The sequence below is a fragment of the Tasmannia lanceolata genome, unplaced genomic scaffold (genome assembly GCF_043159265.1).
Source record: "Tasmannia lanceolata isolate RefF3 unplaced genomic scaffold, GAP_Taslan_0.1 ptg000008l, whole genome shotgun sequence".
In the NCBI taxonomy this organism is placed as follows: Eukaryota; Viridiplantae; Streptophyta; class Magnoliopsida; order Canellales; family Winteraceae; genus Tasmannia; species Tasmannia lanceolata.
This window is the reverse complement of record NW_027518685.1, coordinates 56,346,025-56,363,755: the sequence shown is the minus strand read 5'-3', so window position 1 is coordinate 56,363,755 and position 17,731 is coordinate 56,346,025. Positions and strand designations below refer to the sequence as shown.

At 38.7% G+C, this 17,731-nt stretch overlaps 1 protein-coding gene across 2 annotated transcripts in view; it reads left to right on the top strand.

The window, feature by feature from the left end:
* Positions 1-17,731, top strand: part of LOC143885377 (MAG2-interacting protein 2-like) — a 33,691-nt gene that overhangs the window by 8,206 nt on the left and 7,754 nt on the right. Inside the window, exons 7-10 of one of the 2 annotated variants that reach the window (XM_077389524.1) lie at positions 756-1,992; positions 4,610-4,969; positions 6,388-6,859; positions 7,293-7,892. In XM_077389524.1, the coding sequence (XP_077245639.1) occupies positions 756-1,992; positions 4,610-4,969; positions 6,388-6,859; positions 7,293-7,892 (2,669 nt within the window). Of the gene's footprint in view, positions 1-755; positions 1,993-4,609; positions 4,970-6,387; positions 7,037-7,292; positions 7,893-17,731 lie in introns of both variants that reach the window. The other variant, XM_077389523.1, reaches the window with a different exon arrangement.

The following is a 17,731-nucleotide window of genomic DNA, read 5'->3' as shown; positions in this document are numbered from 1 at the left end:
AGTGCTTTGTCATTCCACTTAAACTCCACCTTTAGGCATTCAACTATGCTTTAAATCCATCATGATTACATGTTTACAAAACTCATCCATGATTGGGAAAATAAGATATGGCACCACATTCACCCTGCCAGTTCCTTTGTATCTCACATTTGAACAGTGGATCACTACTTCTCAATACAACGCAAAGTAAACAACGCTTCGATGTACCTTTACAAAATAAGTTCCATAACTTTTAACATTTTACCTATAGCGTTCAAGACTCTTTATGCAGCCTCTGATGTATAATTGATGTTATACATGATTTTAATTTCCTTAATGTGGGATATTTCATTGCCATATAGATCTGTAGCCTTTATTATGGTAACAGAAGAAAATCACTGTTTTTTTGAAATGGAGAAGAAAATCACTGTTAATTTGAGATATAGATGAATGCCGTTCAGATTGATAAATGGATGTGCAACTGGATACTGCTTTTAGCCATCAGGGACAAACATTGCTGTATACTTAGATATGTCCTTAGACCAGACTAAGGTTTTAAATGTCGGTTTCAGCCACAACTGAAACCGAAATTTCTGTGGAGATTTTTAAAATTTCAGTGGAAATTTCAGTGTAAATCTTAAAATTATGGTGGAATTTTTAAAATTTCAGTGTCGGTCCCGGCTGAAATCTGAAAATTCGGTGGAAATTTTGGTATTTCAGCTGAAATTTAAAACCACCTATATCCTGGTATAATGCAGTGATACTTTTTGGTGCAGGTTTTCCTCACAGGAATACGGTAAATTCCAGATTGTGCCTCTCAATGAAGCTGCTGTCAATCTTGCTGAAAGTGGAAAGATTGGAGCCCTTAACCTCCTTTTCAAGCGTCATCCATATTCGCTGTCTCCTTTCATTTTGGTCATTTTAGCTGCCATTCCTGAAACAATCCCTGTTCAAACTTATGGTCAGCTTCTTCCTGGGAGGTCTGCTCTCAGTACTGTTGCTCTGAGGGACAAAGATTGGGTAGAATGTGAGGAAATGATAACTTTCCTTGACAGAACATCGAAGAACAATGAGAGCAATGTCCAAGTGAGAACTGAACTAATCATGAAGCACAACCCAGGATTTGTTTGGCCTGCAGTGGCCGAACTTTCTCTGTGGTACCAGAATAGAGCTCGAGATATTGATAGCTTAAGTGGGCTACTGGATAACTGCCTCTCTATGGTGGAAATCGCTTGCCAGAAGGGTATTGTGGAGTTGGAGCGGTACCGTGAGGATATCTCATACTTGTCGCAGCTTATTTATTCTGATATATGTGATGAAGAAATAAGTTTTTCCATGAGTCTTGTTGCATGGGAACAACTGTCAGATTATGAAAAGTTTAAGATGATGCTTAAGGGAGTTAACGAGGAAACAGTAGTGATAAGATTGCGTGAAAAAGCTATCCCATTTATGCAAAACCGGTCTTCTAAAGATCAGATGAGGGAAGACCAGATTTCTGAAGATATTAAGCATAGTGACTCTTTTCTTGTTAGATGGCTAAAAGAGATTGCTGCATTGAATAAGTTAGACATATGTTTGAAGGTGATTGAGGACGGATGCGGGAATTTCCAACTTGATGGGATATTTAAGGATGAAGTTGAAGCTATAGAAATCGCCCTTTACTGCATATATGCGTGCACACTTACCGATAGGTGGAATGCAATGGCTTCCATTTTGTCAAAGCTTCCACAGATAGCCCTTAGAGGTAAAACCACTCCAATTGATAAGAATTTCAGTCCAAGACTTGGGATAAGAGGTTTTGGATCTCCGAGATTATTTAACAGAAACAACTACTTTGGAAGTTCAGATACACACGAAGATCTGATGAGGCTGAATAAGACAATCTCTTCATCGGGAAATAGTGGAGAACATCTGGACCTAACTGATATGGATATATCTGTTGAGAGCTTAGAGAAAAGAGTTAAACTTGCCGAAGGCCACGTAGAAGCGGGAACGCTTTTGGCATACTACCAGGCTTGTATCTTTCCTTCTGTTTTCATCCATGAATTTTACCTACTGAATTAAGTTGAGAATGGTTTCTTGCCTTTTCATTTCTTTTTTCTCTCGAGATTAGTAGTCCCTGTATCAAAATTTGAATTGAATTCAGGGCATGTTTACTTCATTGTCCTTACAAAACCATAATTCCCCATGCTCTTTTGACACTCACCATCTGCTACTATGCTGGTACTGCAAGTTGGTTATGGACTATAAGTGTATCAATTATAACTGTGTATGAATGGAACTATATTAAGCTTCTTAGCTGTAAAAAATTTCCCAATCTGAAACTTGATGCTCTAATATCTAGTTGAACTTTTATAAAAGCTGGCATCATGGTCCTAAACAAAGTCTTTCACGCAACAGCTAATAATGGACAATTCTCGAAAAAAAAAAAAAAAAACAGCTAATACTGGACAACCGTGCAACCTAGACACAGGCACATGTGTGACATGAGGTTCTAGAAATTAAATATATTATGCTGTTGAGTCCATATAGGAAAATGGTAAATGGTGATATTGAAGATTTTAGATATATTGTTTTGTAAATCTGTCAGAACTGTATAGAAAATATGAGAGGAAAATTACTGCAATAAGTAAATCTGTAAATATGAAGTTGTAAACCAAAATTATATAACTTTTTTTTGAAAGAGAAAATTTTTTTTTTTTGAAAGAGACCAATATATAACTATCGATAAATACCAAGATGGAAAGACATTCTAAGGCTTTCTTCTAATAGATTTGATGACATGTGTAAATATAAAGTTGTAAATATATAACTATCTATAGATACCAAGATGAAAAGATATTTTAAGGCTTTCTTCTAATAGATATGATGACATGTGTCCAACCAGGGTTTTGAATTTCGGTTTCTGTAGCGACGGAGACAAAAGCTTTTCAGTTTTGGTTGGGAATTCGGTGGAAATCCTGTAAAAATGTATGAAAATATATGCAAATGATGGAATTTTATGACGAAACTTCTGGAAATGGTGTAATATTCACAAATCTATGATTTGTGGACATGGACACGAGTGTCGCGTGTCGAAACGAACATGAATGTCGGACACGGCAAACCCCTAAAATTTAGAAATGGGGACACGGCTAAAACAGAAAGTATATGTAATCATGGTTTGTAGACACGGATTCATGTGTCGAGTTTCTACACTGATATGAGGTGTCTGACATGGCAACTCCTAAAAATCTAAAAATAGTGACACACCCATATATGTACATAGATATAAAATTACATATTACTTTCATAATTTGCAACAATTTAAATACGGTATTCATTTAACAAACTAATAAACCTTAGGATTAATCAACTTTAAGCAAAAACAAACATGAGATAAACAAATAACAACGCATTCATCAAGTTAATCCATTGTCTTTAGTCTCCAATATGCAACGAGAAAGAGAGATCAATAGGATATGGGTTTTAGGTTTAGGGAAGGGGATATAACATCAAATATTAGTTAAAAAAGAGCTAAAAGAGGAGTTTATAAAGAAGAGTTTAAACATGGGCGGCCTAGTGCACGAGCTTTCCGCCATTGTGGGGTCTGGGGAGGGCTAGATGTATGCAGCCTTACCCTTGCTTTGCAGAGAGGCTGTTTCCGTGACTCGAACCAGTGACCAAGGTTTCAAATTTCAGTTTCGAAATGCGTTTCGTTCCTCATCGAAACCAAACTTTTAGCCGAAATTTCGAAATTTCTGACGAAATAAAATAAAATAATATTTTATCTCGTACAAAATTTCGAACGAAAGTCTGTAATTTCGGGAAAATATTAAATAAAGAATAAAATCTAGATTTTTTTTTAGGGTCGAAATTTTGAAATAACGCTCCGAGTTTACCCAATTTCGGTTTCGGGGTTCACCGAAACCCAAAATTTTGGATTTCGGTCGAAATTTAAAACCTTGCCTGTGACCACCAGGTCACAATGGGGCAACCTTACCATTGTGCCAAGGCTCGCGGTAAAGATAAACAGAATATTCAATAATAAATCAGAATGTCACACTTGACATGGTATGTTGACACACCCACATTAAGTCTGACACTTCTAGCAGTACATTTAAAAGTGTCGAAAGGAGTGTCGACACGTGTGGACACGCTTGTCGTGCCGGACACAGCACAGCACAGTTTCGGTATGAATTTCGGTGGGGATGGAAATGGAAACATTTCAGTTGTTTCGTGTCGATTTCGGTGGAAATTTAAACCATGTGTCCAACTTGACAACTTTTTAGAAAATCGTGTCCTTTGAAAGAAATTTAGTAAATATATTTTAGTTAATCTCAGAACCATGGAATGAGGTAGGCAAACTAATATGAATATATTGTTACCTGGTAATGAGGTAGGCAAACTAATATGAATATATTGTTACCTGGTAAAGAAGCTGTTGGGATTGAATTCTTCATTGTAGTGGCGGACCCTATGCGACTTGCAAACAATCTTGTGATTGGCGTGTCTGTGTACTTCACTTAGCATGCCATGTCAATGGTCGTTTATAAACTTTATTTTTTTGTTTTTTAATGCTTAACTGTCGAATATACTGGATTAATTAAGGTATCGTATTGAAATCCTAACATTACTTTTTAATTTACAGGTGCCAAAACCAATGAGCTTCTTTTTAGGAGCTTCTTCAGATGAAAAGGGTGTAAAACAGCTTCTTCGTCTTATTCTGTCAAAATTTGGGCGTCGTCAGCCTGGCAGATCAGATAATGACTGGGCAAATATGTGGCGTGATATGCTGTGCCTTCAGGAAAAGGCATTTCCTTTTCTGGACATAGAATATATGTTAATGGAATTCTGTAGAGGACTTCTAAAGGCTGGAAAATTTTCTCTTGCCCGGAATTATTTAAAGGGTACTGGTAACATTGCTTTGGCAACAGAGAAAGCAGAGAATCTTGTTATTCAAGCCGCAAGGGAATATTTCTTCTCAGCTTCAAGCCTTGCTTGTTCAGAAGTGTGTATATTTTTACTTTCTATCATCATATTAATTTCTATGCATACAACTGTTATCTGAATTCTTAATTCTGAACACATGTGAAGAAATTTCGTACCTTCTAACCTTGTTGATGCAAGCAAGGGTTGTAACTTGTAACTTGAATTTAACATGGTAATAAATACCGCGAAATTTCAGCATCTTGCTAGAAATCTTGTTTTTAAATTTCAGAATTCTGTACCTTCTTAATATCCCAAAAATTCTAGAACTCAGCATATTAACCGCATTCCGAAAATTCAGAACACCTATACTTTTTAGTCTTGCACCTTTTGGAGAATCTCTAACAAGTTCAATCTTCCAAAAATTTAAGGAAATCAGGTAATTTTAAATTTCTGAGAAATTCAGAATTGAATTTCAGAGTTGTTTCCCTCGAAGTCTTCAGCCCACGGTTGAAGTCCTTCAATTGTGGGCTGACAGTGCATCACCTGCTCCCGTCTTCTCTCCTTCCCACCGGCTACGACTCCATTACTTCCACCTTTAATGCCAGTTATCTTTTATTCTTTGCAATTTTTTGTTATTTCTGGATTGTGGATATTCTTAAATATCTAGTGTGTTTTTTGTACCATCACTAAATGAGTTGAGTTGCTATAATTTCTCCCAAATTGGGACATGCTTGTGCTTCGAAGTTCATCTTATGAGTGAATATTTTAATGCTCTACAAGGAACGATGCGCAGTGATAAATTTCAAGTTTGTAGGCTCCAGAACTCTGCCGCCTCGCACCCCTTCCAAAAAACCAAAACCGCATATGCAGAGGACCTCTGTTCTCGTTTAAATAAAGTCAAATAGCCAGTGCCAATGGAAAAGAGAAAATAGCAAAGTGTGAGACTCCTAAATGGTAGCAGCCACACAGTAGAAGAATTTAATGCCGAGCATTTAGAAATTATAATATACATCAAAACTCCTAAATGTTAGCAGCCACACAATAAACCGGCAAGTTGGATTCACTAGAGACTGAGACATCTATCCTCCTCTATGCTTCTAAGCAAGTTTCAGGTCCTTCCACCACTGGCTCTCAAACTGCCAATTCAGACCTCCCAATGCGAGTAGAATGCCAAGATATTTGAGGCTCAGGGTGCCTTATCAATATCCCCTGAACTACAATTGCTTTGGGGTACTCAGGCTTCAATTTGCTTCTATGATTTTGAGTGCGGGGGTCTTTCCACGTTCTGCAAAGTTTGCATTTATGAAAGCTTTACATTGACATCCTGAATGCTATTTATTATATTTCATATGAGGTTAAGAAAACAGCCATGTGTTATTTTTTGTACTCTCAATGTTAATTTGGAACTTTTATCTTGTTGTTTCTGTAGCATTTTGTTATCTGCATTATAAAAGTTAATATTTATGTTCTGACAGAACATTGTTTGGCTTGGTACAGATCTGGAAGGCTAAGGAGTGTTTGAACCTCTTCCCAAATAGCAAAAATGTTAAAGCAGAGGCTGATATTATTGATGCTCTCACTGTTAAACTTCCAAACCTTGGAGTAACTCTTCTGCCAATGCAGTTCAGGCAAATAAGAAATCCAATGGAAATTATTAATATGGTTATTGCAAATCAAAGTGGGGCCTATCTAGACACAGACGAACTCATTCAAATCGCCAAAGTTCTCGGATTGAATTCCCAGGATGATATAGCGGCTGTGCAAGAAGCCGTGGCGAGAGAAGCTGCCGTTACTGGTGATCTCCAGCTGGCTTTTGATCTGTGTCTTGTTTTGGCTAAAAAGGGACATGGGTCCATTTGGGACTTATGTGCTGCCATAGCAAGAAGCCCTGTCCTCGATAATATGGATATAAGTTCTCGAAAGCAGCTTCTAGGGTTTGCTTTGAGTCATTGTGATGAGGAATCCATAGGTGAATTACTACATGCATGGAAAGATCTAGATACACAAATTCAGTGTGAGAAGTTAATGATATTATCAGGGACAAATCCTCCAAACTTCTCTTTTCAAGGATCGTCAATTATCTCACTACCCACCAACAATATTCAAGATATAATATGCCTAAGAGATCGTTCTGAAATGATAGTAGGTACTTTGAAACAGCCAATTACTCCAAAAGCTTAATTTGTTGGAGATGGCGGTATTTAATCTTTTATACTTTAACACTCCCCCCCTCACGTGTGGCCCCTCTTTTTAGGGTTGGCCTACACGTGGCACATGTGCCCCTCTTTTTTAGTGTTGGCCTACACTCGGGACCTTTGCTCTGATACCATGTGAAACAACCAATTACTGCAAAAGCTTGAACTGTTGGAGATGTCGTTATTTAATCTTTTATACTTTAACAGGTACGATCGGTGAGGAAGGTAATGATGATCAAGAAGTTCACTTTAACCACATCAAAAATATACTCTCTACCGTTGGAAAAGAGACTACAAGTGGAACTAGTTGGGATTCTCTTTTGCGAGAAAATGGAAAAATATTGTCTTTTGCTGCTTTACAACTTCCTTGGTTGCTTGAATTGAGTAAGAAAGCGGAATATGGCAAAAGGACAATTTTGGGTTCAAAAACTCATGGAAAAAAATACGCGAGTGTGAGAACAGAGGCTATAGTGAGTATCCTGTCTTGGTTGGCTAGGAATGATATAGCTCCCAGTGATGATGTGATTGCCTCTCTTGCAAAGTCAATAATGGAACCGCCTGTTACTGAAGAGGAAGATATTCTTGGATGCTCTTTTTTGTTAAATCTCATAGACGCTTTTCACGGAGTAAAAATAATAGAGGATCAGCTGACTACAAGGGAAGGATATCAAGAAATTTGCAGTATTATGAACACAGGGATGACATATAGTTCACTGCACAACTCCAGCCTTGAATGTTCAAGTCCTGCTCAGAGAAAAAAGCTGCTGGTGGAAAAGTTTCAAGAGAAACATGAATCCTTGAGTTCAGGTGATCTTTTACACATCAGCGTTTCTATCTTTCTGTTTGCACTGTTCCATAGTTATTTGATTCATTCAGTTGCACCATGGTTTTAAATTTCGACCAAAATTCGGATTTTGTTCAAGACTGTAACCGAAACTACCTGAAACCGAAATTTCGGCAATTTTGGGGCTGAAATTTACTTCTTCTTTTTTTTTTTTTTTTAAAATTTCGGCTGAAATTTTGGCACAAGTTTGAAATTAATTTTTTTTACTGAATTTTGGCCGAAATTTTGGTATTTCGGCTATGTCCAAAACTGAAACCGAAATCTTAAACCTTGAGTTGCACAACACATCGGGTTTATGGGAGTTTATAGTTTTTTGAGACAATGTTTATGGGGGTTTATCAGGAAGAGAACAATTTTGAGTTTAGGTCCATCATGATAATCTATACATGATTGCCCTGATAACAATGGATGCCTATGTAGGACAATATGGAGGGACCTCCCCCCTAACAATAAAGTAGTGGGTTGAAAACATTTACTAAAGCCAAGGCACATAATCTAAAAATGTTTAATTACCACTGGACTATTTATACAAATTAATCGTGATGAATCTAGAGATGATTGCCCTGATAACAATGGATGCTTACGTAGGACAATATGGAGGGACCCGGCCCTAAAGATAAAGTAGCGGGTTGGAAACATTTAATCAAGCCAAGGCACATAATCTGACAATATGTAATTACTGCTGGATTTTCTATGCAAATTATTCATGATGAATCCTCCAACCTGAGTCCGAAATGCAAGAAAACAAGAAAAAGAAAGAAGCAATCGCATCAAAGTGAGGTACACAGAGCAAGAGGGAAAAATCAATGTAAAGACAAAGGTAATCCACCCCAAAGCATGGAAGATCCACTCCAAAATAAAGGAAAATTCACTTCTCCAATTCAAAAATTCTCAAACATTAAAACAATGCCTCCTACAAAATTTTCTCGAGATATCCATATATAAGTCTAAACAACCCCATAGCCTCCTGCAAAATCATATGCCTTTCTGCTTTTAATCCTAATGATTGAGAACCTCTATCTCTTTCTTTGACCTAAAGACTAAAACCTTCAAAATCCTATTTATGTTATTGTTGATAGACCTCACTTAAAATAAACCCCAACTCACTCTTGAATTCAATTAAGGTTCAATAAATTTCTTTTAAACTATCAATGACCAGGACTACTATTCTTAAGCCCAAATCATATGGATAGGGCCCAATATTGACGCCGTCATCCGGACAGTTCACTTACAAATGATATTGGCCTCTTTCTTGTACGCTAATACAAAGAGGCTGACCACCAATAAAGACCCCTGGCTGGGTCCAAGAGAACCTAAAGAGGAGTGGTTTCTAATTGGCATCAAGGTTCCCTCTTTGTTTGTTGCAGCTGGTGTTTCAACGTTGAATGGAATGCTGAATTGCTGCTATGATTAGGTGGCTTGGTGGTGAAAACTTAGGTTCACAGATTAAATTATGGAAACTTCAGAGCGTAGAAATGGTTTCTAGTTCAATTCAATAGCAACATGCATTCCCAAAAACTAAATAACGGCCAAGTGAGTTCCTAAGATAGATCCCAAACCAAGGAAATTGGCTTACTAATCAGTTCTCCCCATGTGGAAATTACTCGACTCACTGCTTCGTGCTAAAGCATGTCATTGCAAAGTTGTCATATCTGTATCACATCCAATTACGAACACTCAATCAAAGGACGTCCTCACCAACGAGCTAGGTATCTCTAGTGAAATCCTCAGCGGATCGCCGTCATACTAACGTCCGAGATGCAAACTCCCAAAAATGTCATAGCATTGATAAGAGGCCGGCAAGTCTCCGAGGCACGAATGATGAGCTCCAATTGCGAACTTGATCATGTCGAAGGAATTTTGTCTCTAGAACCATCGTGCTAAAGGAATGTCCTCTTCTGTGTTGTGCAGCAGCCTTTTACTTCTTGTTATTGTCTCACAGTCACTCTAACGCCTCTTGTCGTACTTCCTTGATGTGTTGAACGAAGTCCTCAGCCAGGGAACTAGATCTCCTAGGATAGGATAAAGGGGTACAATCTAAAAAGTGAGGAATGGGTGGCGATAGATTGTTTCAAATTGTTATCTTCCGGTGAAACGGTTAATGGGACTACTATAAGCCAACTCAATTTGGTGTAAAATTAAGTCCCATTGACGAGGTCTTTCGCTAGCTAAGCATCTCAATAAATTTCCTAGGCTATGATTGAATACTTATGTCTGTCCATCTGTCTGATGATGATAAGCACTACTAAATTGAAGTGTAGTCCTCATTTTGCTCCATAAAGTTTTCCAGAAATGATTCAAGGATTTCCTAACTACACAAATCTGCAAGAAATGAGACAAAGACCCTAACAATAATGGGAAAGATGAACTCAACCCTACCAATGATTCTGATCAAAGATGTAACTATGTTCTCGAATTGACTAACCAACCGCCTCGTCCTGCACTAGATCACATCGCATCTTAACTGGGGCCAATAGTACTGATGAATGTGTAAAGCAATTGTACCAAATGATGGAACTATAGGGTGCGAGTCCTCAAGAGATATAAAAATAGATCCATGACAAGCTACCTCAAACCTATACCGTATCCCCAATAATGTTAGCCCTTTACTTGGAATTCTATTATATGCACTCGTTGTCACTAAAGATGTCGTCACATCCTTTGACGGCCTAGGGACATCCTTTATGAGAATAAACTTCTTTTTTTTGTCGTCTTTAATGAAGGAATAGGTGTTTTTTTTCACCATCATGGGTGACCTTACAATCGTACTGCCAAGGACTGCCAATAGAATATGGCACACCTTTAATGTTGTAATATCATACCAAACTGAGTCATTAAAAGGATTTCCAATGAAAAAGTTTAGGAGACATAGGATTCTAACTGAGACCTTTACTCTGCCTTTGATCCACGCGATTTCATATGAGCGAGTTAGCATTTTAGTCTTCAGCTTAAACTTTTCTACCACTTGGTTGAGACTAAGTTCTTAGTACTTTCACTATCGATGATAATAGTGCATATCTTTGCCTTCTGTGCCAGGGTGTAGAAAAAAACTATTTCTTAACCATTCATCCGTCCGTTGAGTTGCAACATCACGATGAATCACACAGGGTCCCCACATGATCCTCATCAAGAATAGCCTTTTCGTGCTCTCCCTCTCGCTCCTCCGACACTCAGTCTTGTCTTGGAGAGCATGTTCTTCAGGTTCGATGCTGTCCTCACCATTACGGGTTCTGCTATATTTGTTCGAGGATTGAATGCCCCTAATTGGACAATCATATGACCTGTGACCCAGTTCCCCTCACTGAAAAGTGAAAATATTTAAAGGTGGTAGTATGTGGTTTAGGTCCTAGAAGTCCACACCCCGCGTTTGTCTCATCTGCTGAGACTTCCGTAACATTGCTCTTAGTAGGAAGAGCGGGATTGAATCGACTAGTCATAGGATCCATAGGCGATGAACTAGACAAGCCTTTGTCAGTATCCTTTCGCTTAAAATGATGGGTCATATTCGTAGTCAAGGATAATCAGAAGGCGCCATCAGCACTGAGGAGGGTGTACACAGAAACCGACCAATGGACCCGAAATTGCATCCCATTGATGTATCGAACTGTAGTTTGCTCCTCATCTTCAACCAATGCATTACAAGCTGTCATGATATGGAACTCTTTTGTGTTATTCCATTGAGGGTCGAGCTCCTTGCCTAAGGCCGAGTAGTCTATGGCAGAGTGTGGCCTTAAAATCAGATGATAGGTATTTACCTTTCATATTTTCTTCATTTTGGTCCAACTACTAATCTTAACATTTCCTCTTTGAGTTCTCATGGTTTGGTCTTGTTTCCATCAAAAAAGGGAAGCACCCTTGAGTGTCATGGTAACAAATCTAAACTTTTTATCTTCTGCGAGCTCTTTCCACTCAAAGAAGTGGCCGATGATAGCTACCCATTAAAGGAACTCGTCATGGCCGAGGTGTCCCTTAAAATCTTTTTTTGAATGATTTGACCCTTAAAATCCTCTACATATACTCTAACGTTATTGTCTCTCGATATCTCTAAGGCTTGAGTCTATCCTCAAAATGGTGGCTGGGTCCATCCTAAAATCCTCATTGCTCCTCGTAGGCTCAAAATGATTTTTGGGATCTGACAGGCCTTCAAAGGAGTCATCTAGGCTTAACCCTCGACTACCTGCCTCTTCTGGCTCTGACTACCTGCCTCTTCTGGCTCTGGTGGATGAAATGGGAGAGTAGTCCTTGACTCCTTGGGGTCACGTTGTGTTTGAGGAGCACAAACCCTATATGCCCACTTATTCGGTGCAATGCGACCCTAATGTTGGCCAATATGTTAGAGTGTCCATCTAAAGTACCTCGTGCTCTCTCTTACCGGGCCCTTCGGGGACTCATCCTTTCCGTTTATGAGGAGCATTGGCCCTGTCAGCCATTATCTTGTTATGTGTCATAGATGTGCAGGACAACCCTTCGGAGACTAGGAGGTACTAAGACCACCTAAATAGGAAATAAGACAATGCGACACTACAAAACTGACACATAACCAACTTGGGACAGATCATACGACCTAAACACGGAACTAGAGACTTGATTCCTACTTAAAGATGCTCTAACTGACAAAGGCGACTAAACTAGACGAGGAAAATATGATCGAAGCCTAGATGGCATATGGTTCTGGAATTGACAAGGAATCAGAACTTTGAGCTCCGATATCAATTTGGTCAAATTTGGGGTTCACAGATGAAATTTTGGGGAATTTTTTTTTTGAATGGTAAGATTCATTAAAAAAAGACTGAGATGATCAGAAGATACAAATAAGAAATAAACAATACAAGGAAAGAAATAACACCCTCAAGAGGGAAGAAAATCAAATCTCTCTAAGGACTCCAAACCAACCCCCCTTCCTAGCTTGTGAATCCGTCTCTTCATTTGCCGATCTCCTAACATGATTGAACTCAACATGAGAATCTCTGATAATATCTAGGATCTCATTAAAAAAATCCGCAAACCTCCACGGAAACTTATGAGAACCCGACAACCATCAGATAACATTTATGGAATCTCCTTCCACTACAACATTATTAAGATTATCCCCTTCAAGAAGCTTTATTCCTTGATGCGCAGCCCGCACTTCCGCCTCATTCGAATCAGCAACCCTAATAGGCCCGGCAAAAGACCAAATCACCTCACCCTTATCATCCCTTGAGAACCCACCAATACCCGCCGGTCCGGGATTACCTAAACTTGATCTATCAAAGTTAAGCTTACACAAGCCATACCCCGGAGGTTCCCAATCTTGTACAATATTATTATTCCTTTCAACACTCGAGCACACCTCTAACCATCCATACCATAAATCAAATGCGGATACAAAATTAAATAAAGGTAATGACTTCGCCCAAAATATAGTCAGCGCCGTAGCTTTAGAAGCAACAAAGATAGCACTTTTAGAAATGCCTCTAAAAGTTCTAGCATTTCTTTCTCTCTATAACGACAATATAATGGCAAGAAAAGATAACTTCCAAAGAATTTTCCCCTTCAATCCCCTTGGAGCAAATTGCCAACTCTCTAGAGCCTGGGCCATGTCCCTTGGAAAAACCCAAAGCACACCAAACCTCCCCAAAACCCTTCCCCACACCTTCCTCGCAAAACTACAATGAAGAAGTAAATGGTCCGCCGACTCTCCATCTTCTTTACAAAAAGTACATAAATTAATAATGATCATCTTTCTATCTCTCAAAAAGTCAATCGTTTGAATTCTCCCTAATATGGCCGCCCACCCAAAAACAACAACCAAAGGGGGAGTTGGGATAGACCAAACTTTGGCAATCTCAGAAGCAACAGGAGAGGGTAGTAAATGGCTGTAAAAAGATTTGGAAGAGAATTCACCTTCAGTGTTCCAAATCCACACCCTCCCCTCCACCCCATCCCTCTTAATATAACAACTCTCAAGAACATCAGAGAGCCTAGAAACCGATATTAGTTCCCTATAAAAAAAATTATGCCTAAAAGCAGGCGCCCATATAACCCTTCGTTCCATCCAAACATAACAATCCCTAACCATAGCATCCTTAGTCGACGCCACCAAAAATAAATCTGGAAATGCATCCGTCAATAATTCCTTCCCACACCACAAATCCAACCAAAATCTCACACGATCACCACTCTGCACCCTGAACCTAACCTAATGCCCTGATGAAAATCCAAGGAAACACCCAAAATGTCCCAATCCATGGAAATTTTGGGAAATTAGGAGCATAGAAATAGTTTCTGGCTCAATGTAATAGCAATATGCATTCTCAAAAACTAAAAAACAACACGTAATAGTCAATAACAACCAAAATTTTTAATACAGATTCATATCCTTTTAAATTTTCATCATCAAAGAATCATTCGGCGAAGTGAGTTCCAAACAATATATCTCAAATCATGGAAATCAGCCCACTAATCCATAATAACCAAGTCTCTAAACGGTAATGTAAAAAAAATCAGATCTAGATAACAAACTAAACTATGTCTCAAAAGAAATCTTGAACGGTTACTGGAATCAAGGTTTTAAATTTCGGTTTCGATACCGGTTTCGGACCCGCCGGAAATCAAAATTTCGAAATTTCGGCCGAAATCCAGTGAAACAAAGAAAACAGTATTTTATTTGGTATAAAATTTCAGTCGAAATTTCTGTAAAATATTAAAATAATTTTTTTAAAAAGAGGTTTTTTGGGTGAAATTTCGGAAAAAATGAAATTTCGGAAATTTCGGCCAAAATAAAATACCGTTTCGGCTAAGTGTGATTTCAGTGTCGGTCTCCACCGAAATCTGAAATTTCGGATTTCAGTCGAACTTTAAAACCATGACTGGAATAAGGGTTGAGGGTTATGTGTGGTATGTAGTTTTAAGGGGTAACAAGGGGTTCGGTTGGTCAAGGCAAACAAAGGGCTTTAAAGTAATAGAATAGGCACAAAGGGTAAAATATGGTATGCTGTAATGGAGAAAGAAAGCAACAGAAATCCATACCTGGGTAGTGCACAGGGCCTCAACCTTGGTCTTTCATATGTACGTAGCCTCCAAGAGAGGAAAGAAAAATAGCTAGAGTGGAGAAGAAAAGGGGTGATCTTTGCCACCGGACAAGGAGGCGTGAAGGAAAAGGACCAGGATAAAGGAAGATTAAGATAAGAGAGGTCAAGATACTAAAACAATCAAGACCAGTAAGAGAAAGGATGATCAAGATCCAGAAAGGAACAAGATCAACAAAAAAAGAGATCAAGGTCCAAAAATGATGGAGATTAAGAAAAGGAGAATGAAAATTAAAAGGAAGAAAAGATTAGGGTGAATAGGGGATTTATAATCCCAACCGTGAAGGGAGAATGGAAAGGAGAGAAAATGAATGTAAAAAGAAGTAATAAAGGAAATGTTTGTAGTATGTAAGGAGCAAAAAGGGGGACAAGTGGTAACAGAGTGGGGAAGGTGGGAAGGGAAAAAATCTGGGGAAAAGAAGGATAAAGAGAGTTGGAGGAAAGAGAGTGAAGTGAATTGCTGAGAGGAGAGGAGATGGGGAGATGTCGACCAAGAAGGTAGGTCGATTTGGGTCGGGAGAGAGGGGAGAGAAGAGAGTCAACCAAGAAGAGAGGTCGATTGGAGATATTATATATATATATATATATATATATATATATATATATATATATATATATAGAGAGAGAGAGAGAGAGAGAGAGAGAGAGAGAGAGTGGTGCCTTCGAGAACGGGAACATGTGGTGCATAAACCGTCGTGTTTAGTTGCCACCATTGAGTTTGGAACGTTGAACAGACTGTCCCTAGTAAGCCGAAGGAAGGTGAGGATCCGGTCATTTTTTCATTCTCCGTATACCCCGGGCGACACATGTGCTACAATGGCTGACACAAAGGGTCGTGATCCCATGACGGTGAGCTAACTCCAAAAACTTATCATCAGTTCAGATTATAGGTCGCAACTCGCATGGAGCCGAAATTGCTAGTAATCGTCGGTCGGCCATACGACGGTGAATTCGTTCTCGGGTCTTGTGCGCACCGCTCATCACACTATGGGAGCTTGCCGTGTGAAGGGAAAAGAAGTGGGGAGAAAGAGGGGTAAAGAGAGATGGAGGAAAGGGAGTGAGGTGAATGGATGAAAGGAGAGGAGAGGAGAGGAGATGGCATGATGTCGACCAAAAAGGTAGGTTGATTAGAGAGAGAGGGAGAGGGAGAGAGAGATGGCTACTTTGCGGCTAAAGGGAGGGTGCTTTTCCATGTTTTCCAAAATTGAATAGGGAGATGGGATAAGTGGTGGGCCCGAAAACGGCTCCAAGGGATAAAAGAAGGTTTTAAGTGCTGGGCCCCTGAAGGAACAAATGGGGATACAAGGAAAAGTAAGTGAGGTTAAGTGATGGTGGGTCATTCGTAATAAGTAAATAAAGTGGGCATAGGATTGATGTGGACATCTGCCACACCTAGGATTAATAAAGCCTGAATCACGACTCAAAATAAAGCCTAAATAAAAAAAACACAAGGTTTGTCCATGAACAAATAAATCCTAATGGTGGATCACATCACTTAGTCTCATACTATTCGGAGTATCATAGGGCCCACAATCTACATTATTCTCCCCTGGTTGGAGAGAATTTTCCTCATATTCAAGTCATTTGAATCTAGTGGCTCATCTACCTTGGCATTGATCCATCCTCACTCATGGATTGACTCCAAATCTCCAAGTGTATCATGGTTTTTACCATGGCACCACCAACCTTGAACTATATCATGATGAGATCCCAATCTTTAATTCATTTTGAGCTTGATCACGAACTCCATCTCATTTGTGATTTTGAACTGGGTCCCCACAATGTTGAAGGGTTAATGTCGATGATTGTCCCAGAATTATATTTTGTTTTGCTGAATTCCTTCCAAACAATATGATTTGCATGAGATTTTCAAGCTTCTGGTTAATCTCTACCACTGCTTGAGTGCTTGCTCGATTCAATGAGCTTGTTCAAATCAGTCTAGACTCTCGGTATTCTCCTCAGGGGTATCACAACTCAAACGACATCCCGAGTATGAACTTGCGCTCATACTTCTAGATGCAAATTGATCAGAATGAATCCTCTAACTGTGTTAGAGATGCAAGAAAACATGAAAAGGATAGAAGCAACCACATTAAATAGAAGTTCAAAGGAGCGCTATAGGGAAAAATCAACTTAAAGATGGGGTATACCTTCACTCCCACCCCTCGAATCATGGAGAATTCATTCCCAAAGAAAGAGAATCCACTCTTCAAATTCAATAATTCTCGGACACCAAAGCCAAAACTCCTAAAAAAGCTCTCTTAAACAACAATTTATGACTAAAAAACCCTGTAAGTCTACTACAAAATCGTTGCCATTCTTCATATTTTAATCTCATCCATTTAAACCCTAATTAATCTTTTCTAAGATATAACGACTCTTAAATAGAATTAGAGACAAAGCAGTACTCCAAATTGGAAACCTAAAAATATTATTCATGTTTATGTAAAGAGGATCCACTTTTCAAATTCAATAATTCTCGTACACCAAAGCCAAACCTCCTAAAAAAACTCTCTTAAACAACTATACATGACTGAAAAAACCCTGTAAGTCTACTACAAAATTGTAGCTATTTATCATCTTTTAATCCCATCCATTTCAACCTTTTATTAAATTCATTATTAAACCTAACGACTCCTACGTATAGTTAAAGGAACATCTACTCCAAGTGGGAAACAACTATATCTAAAAATATTATTCATGTTTTTTAAAGGAGAGATAGTAGGTAGATT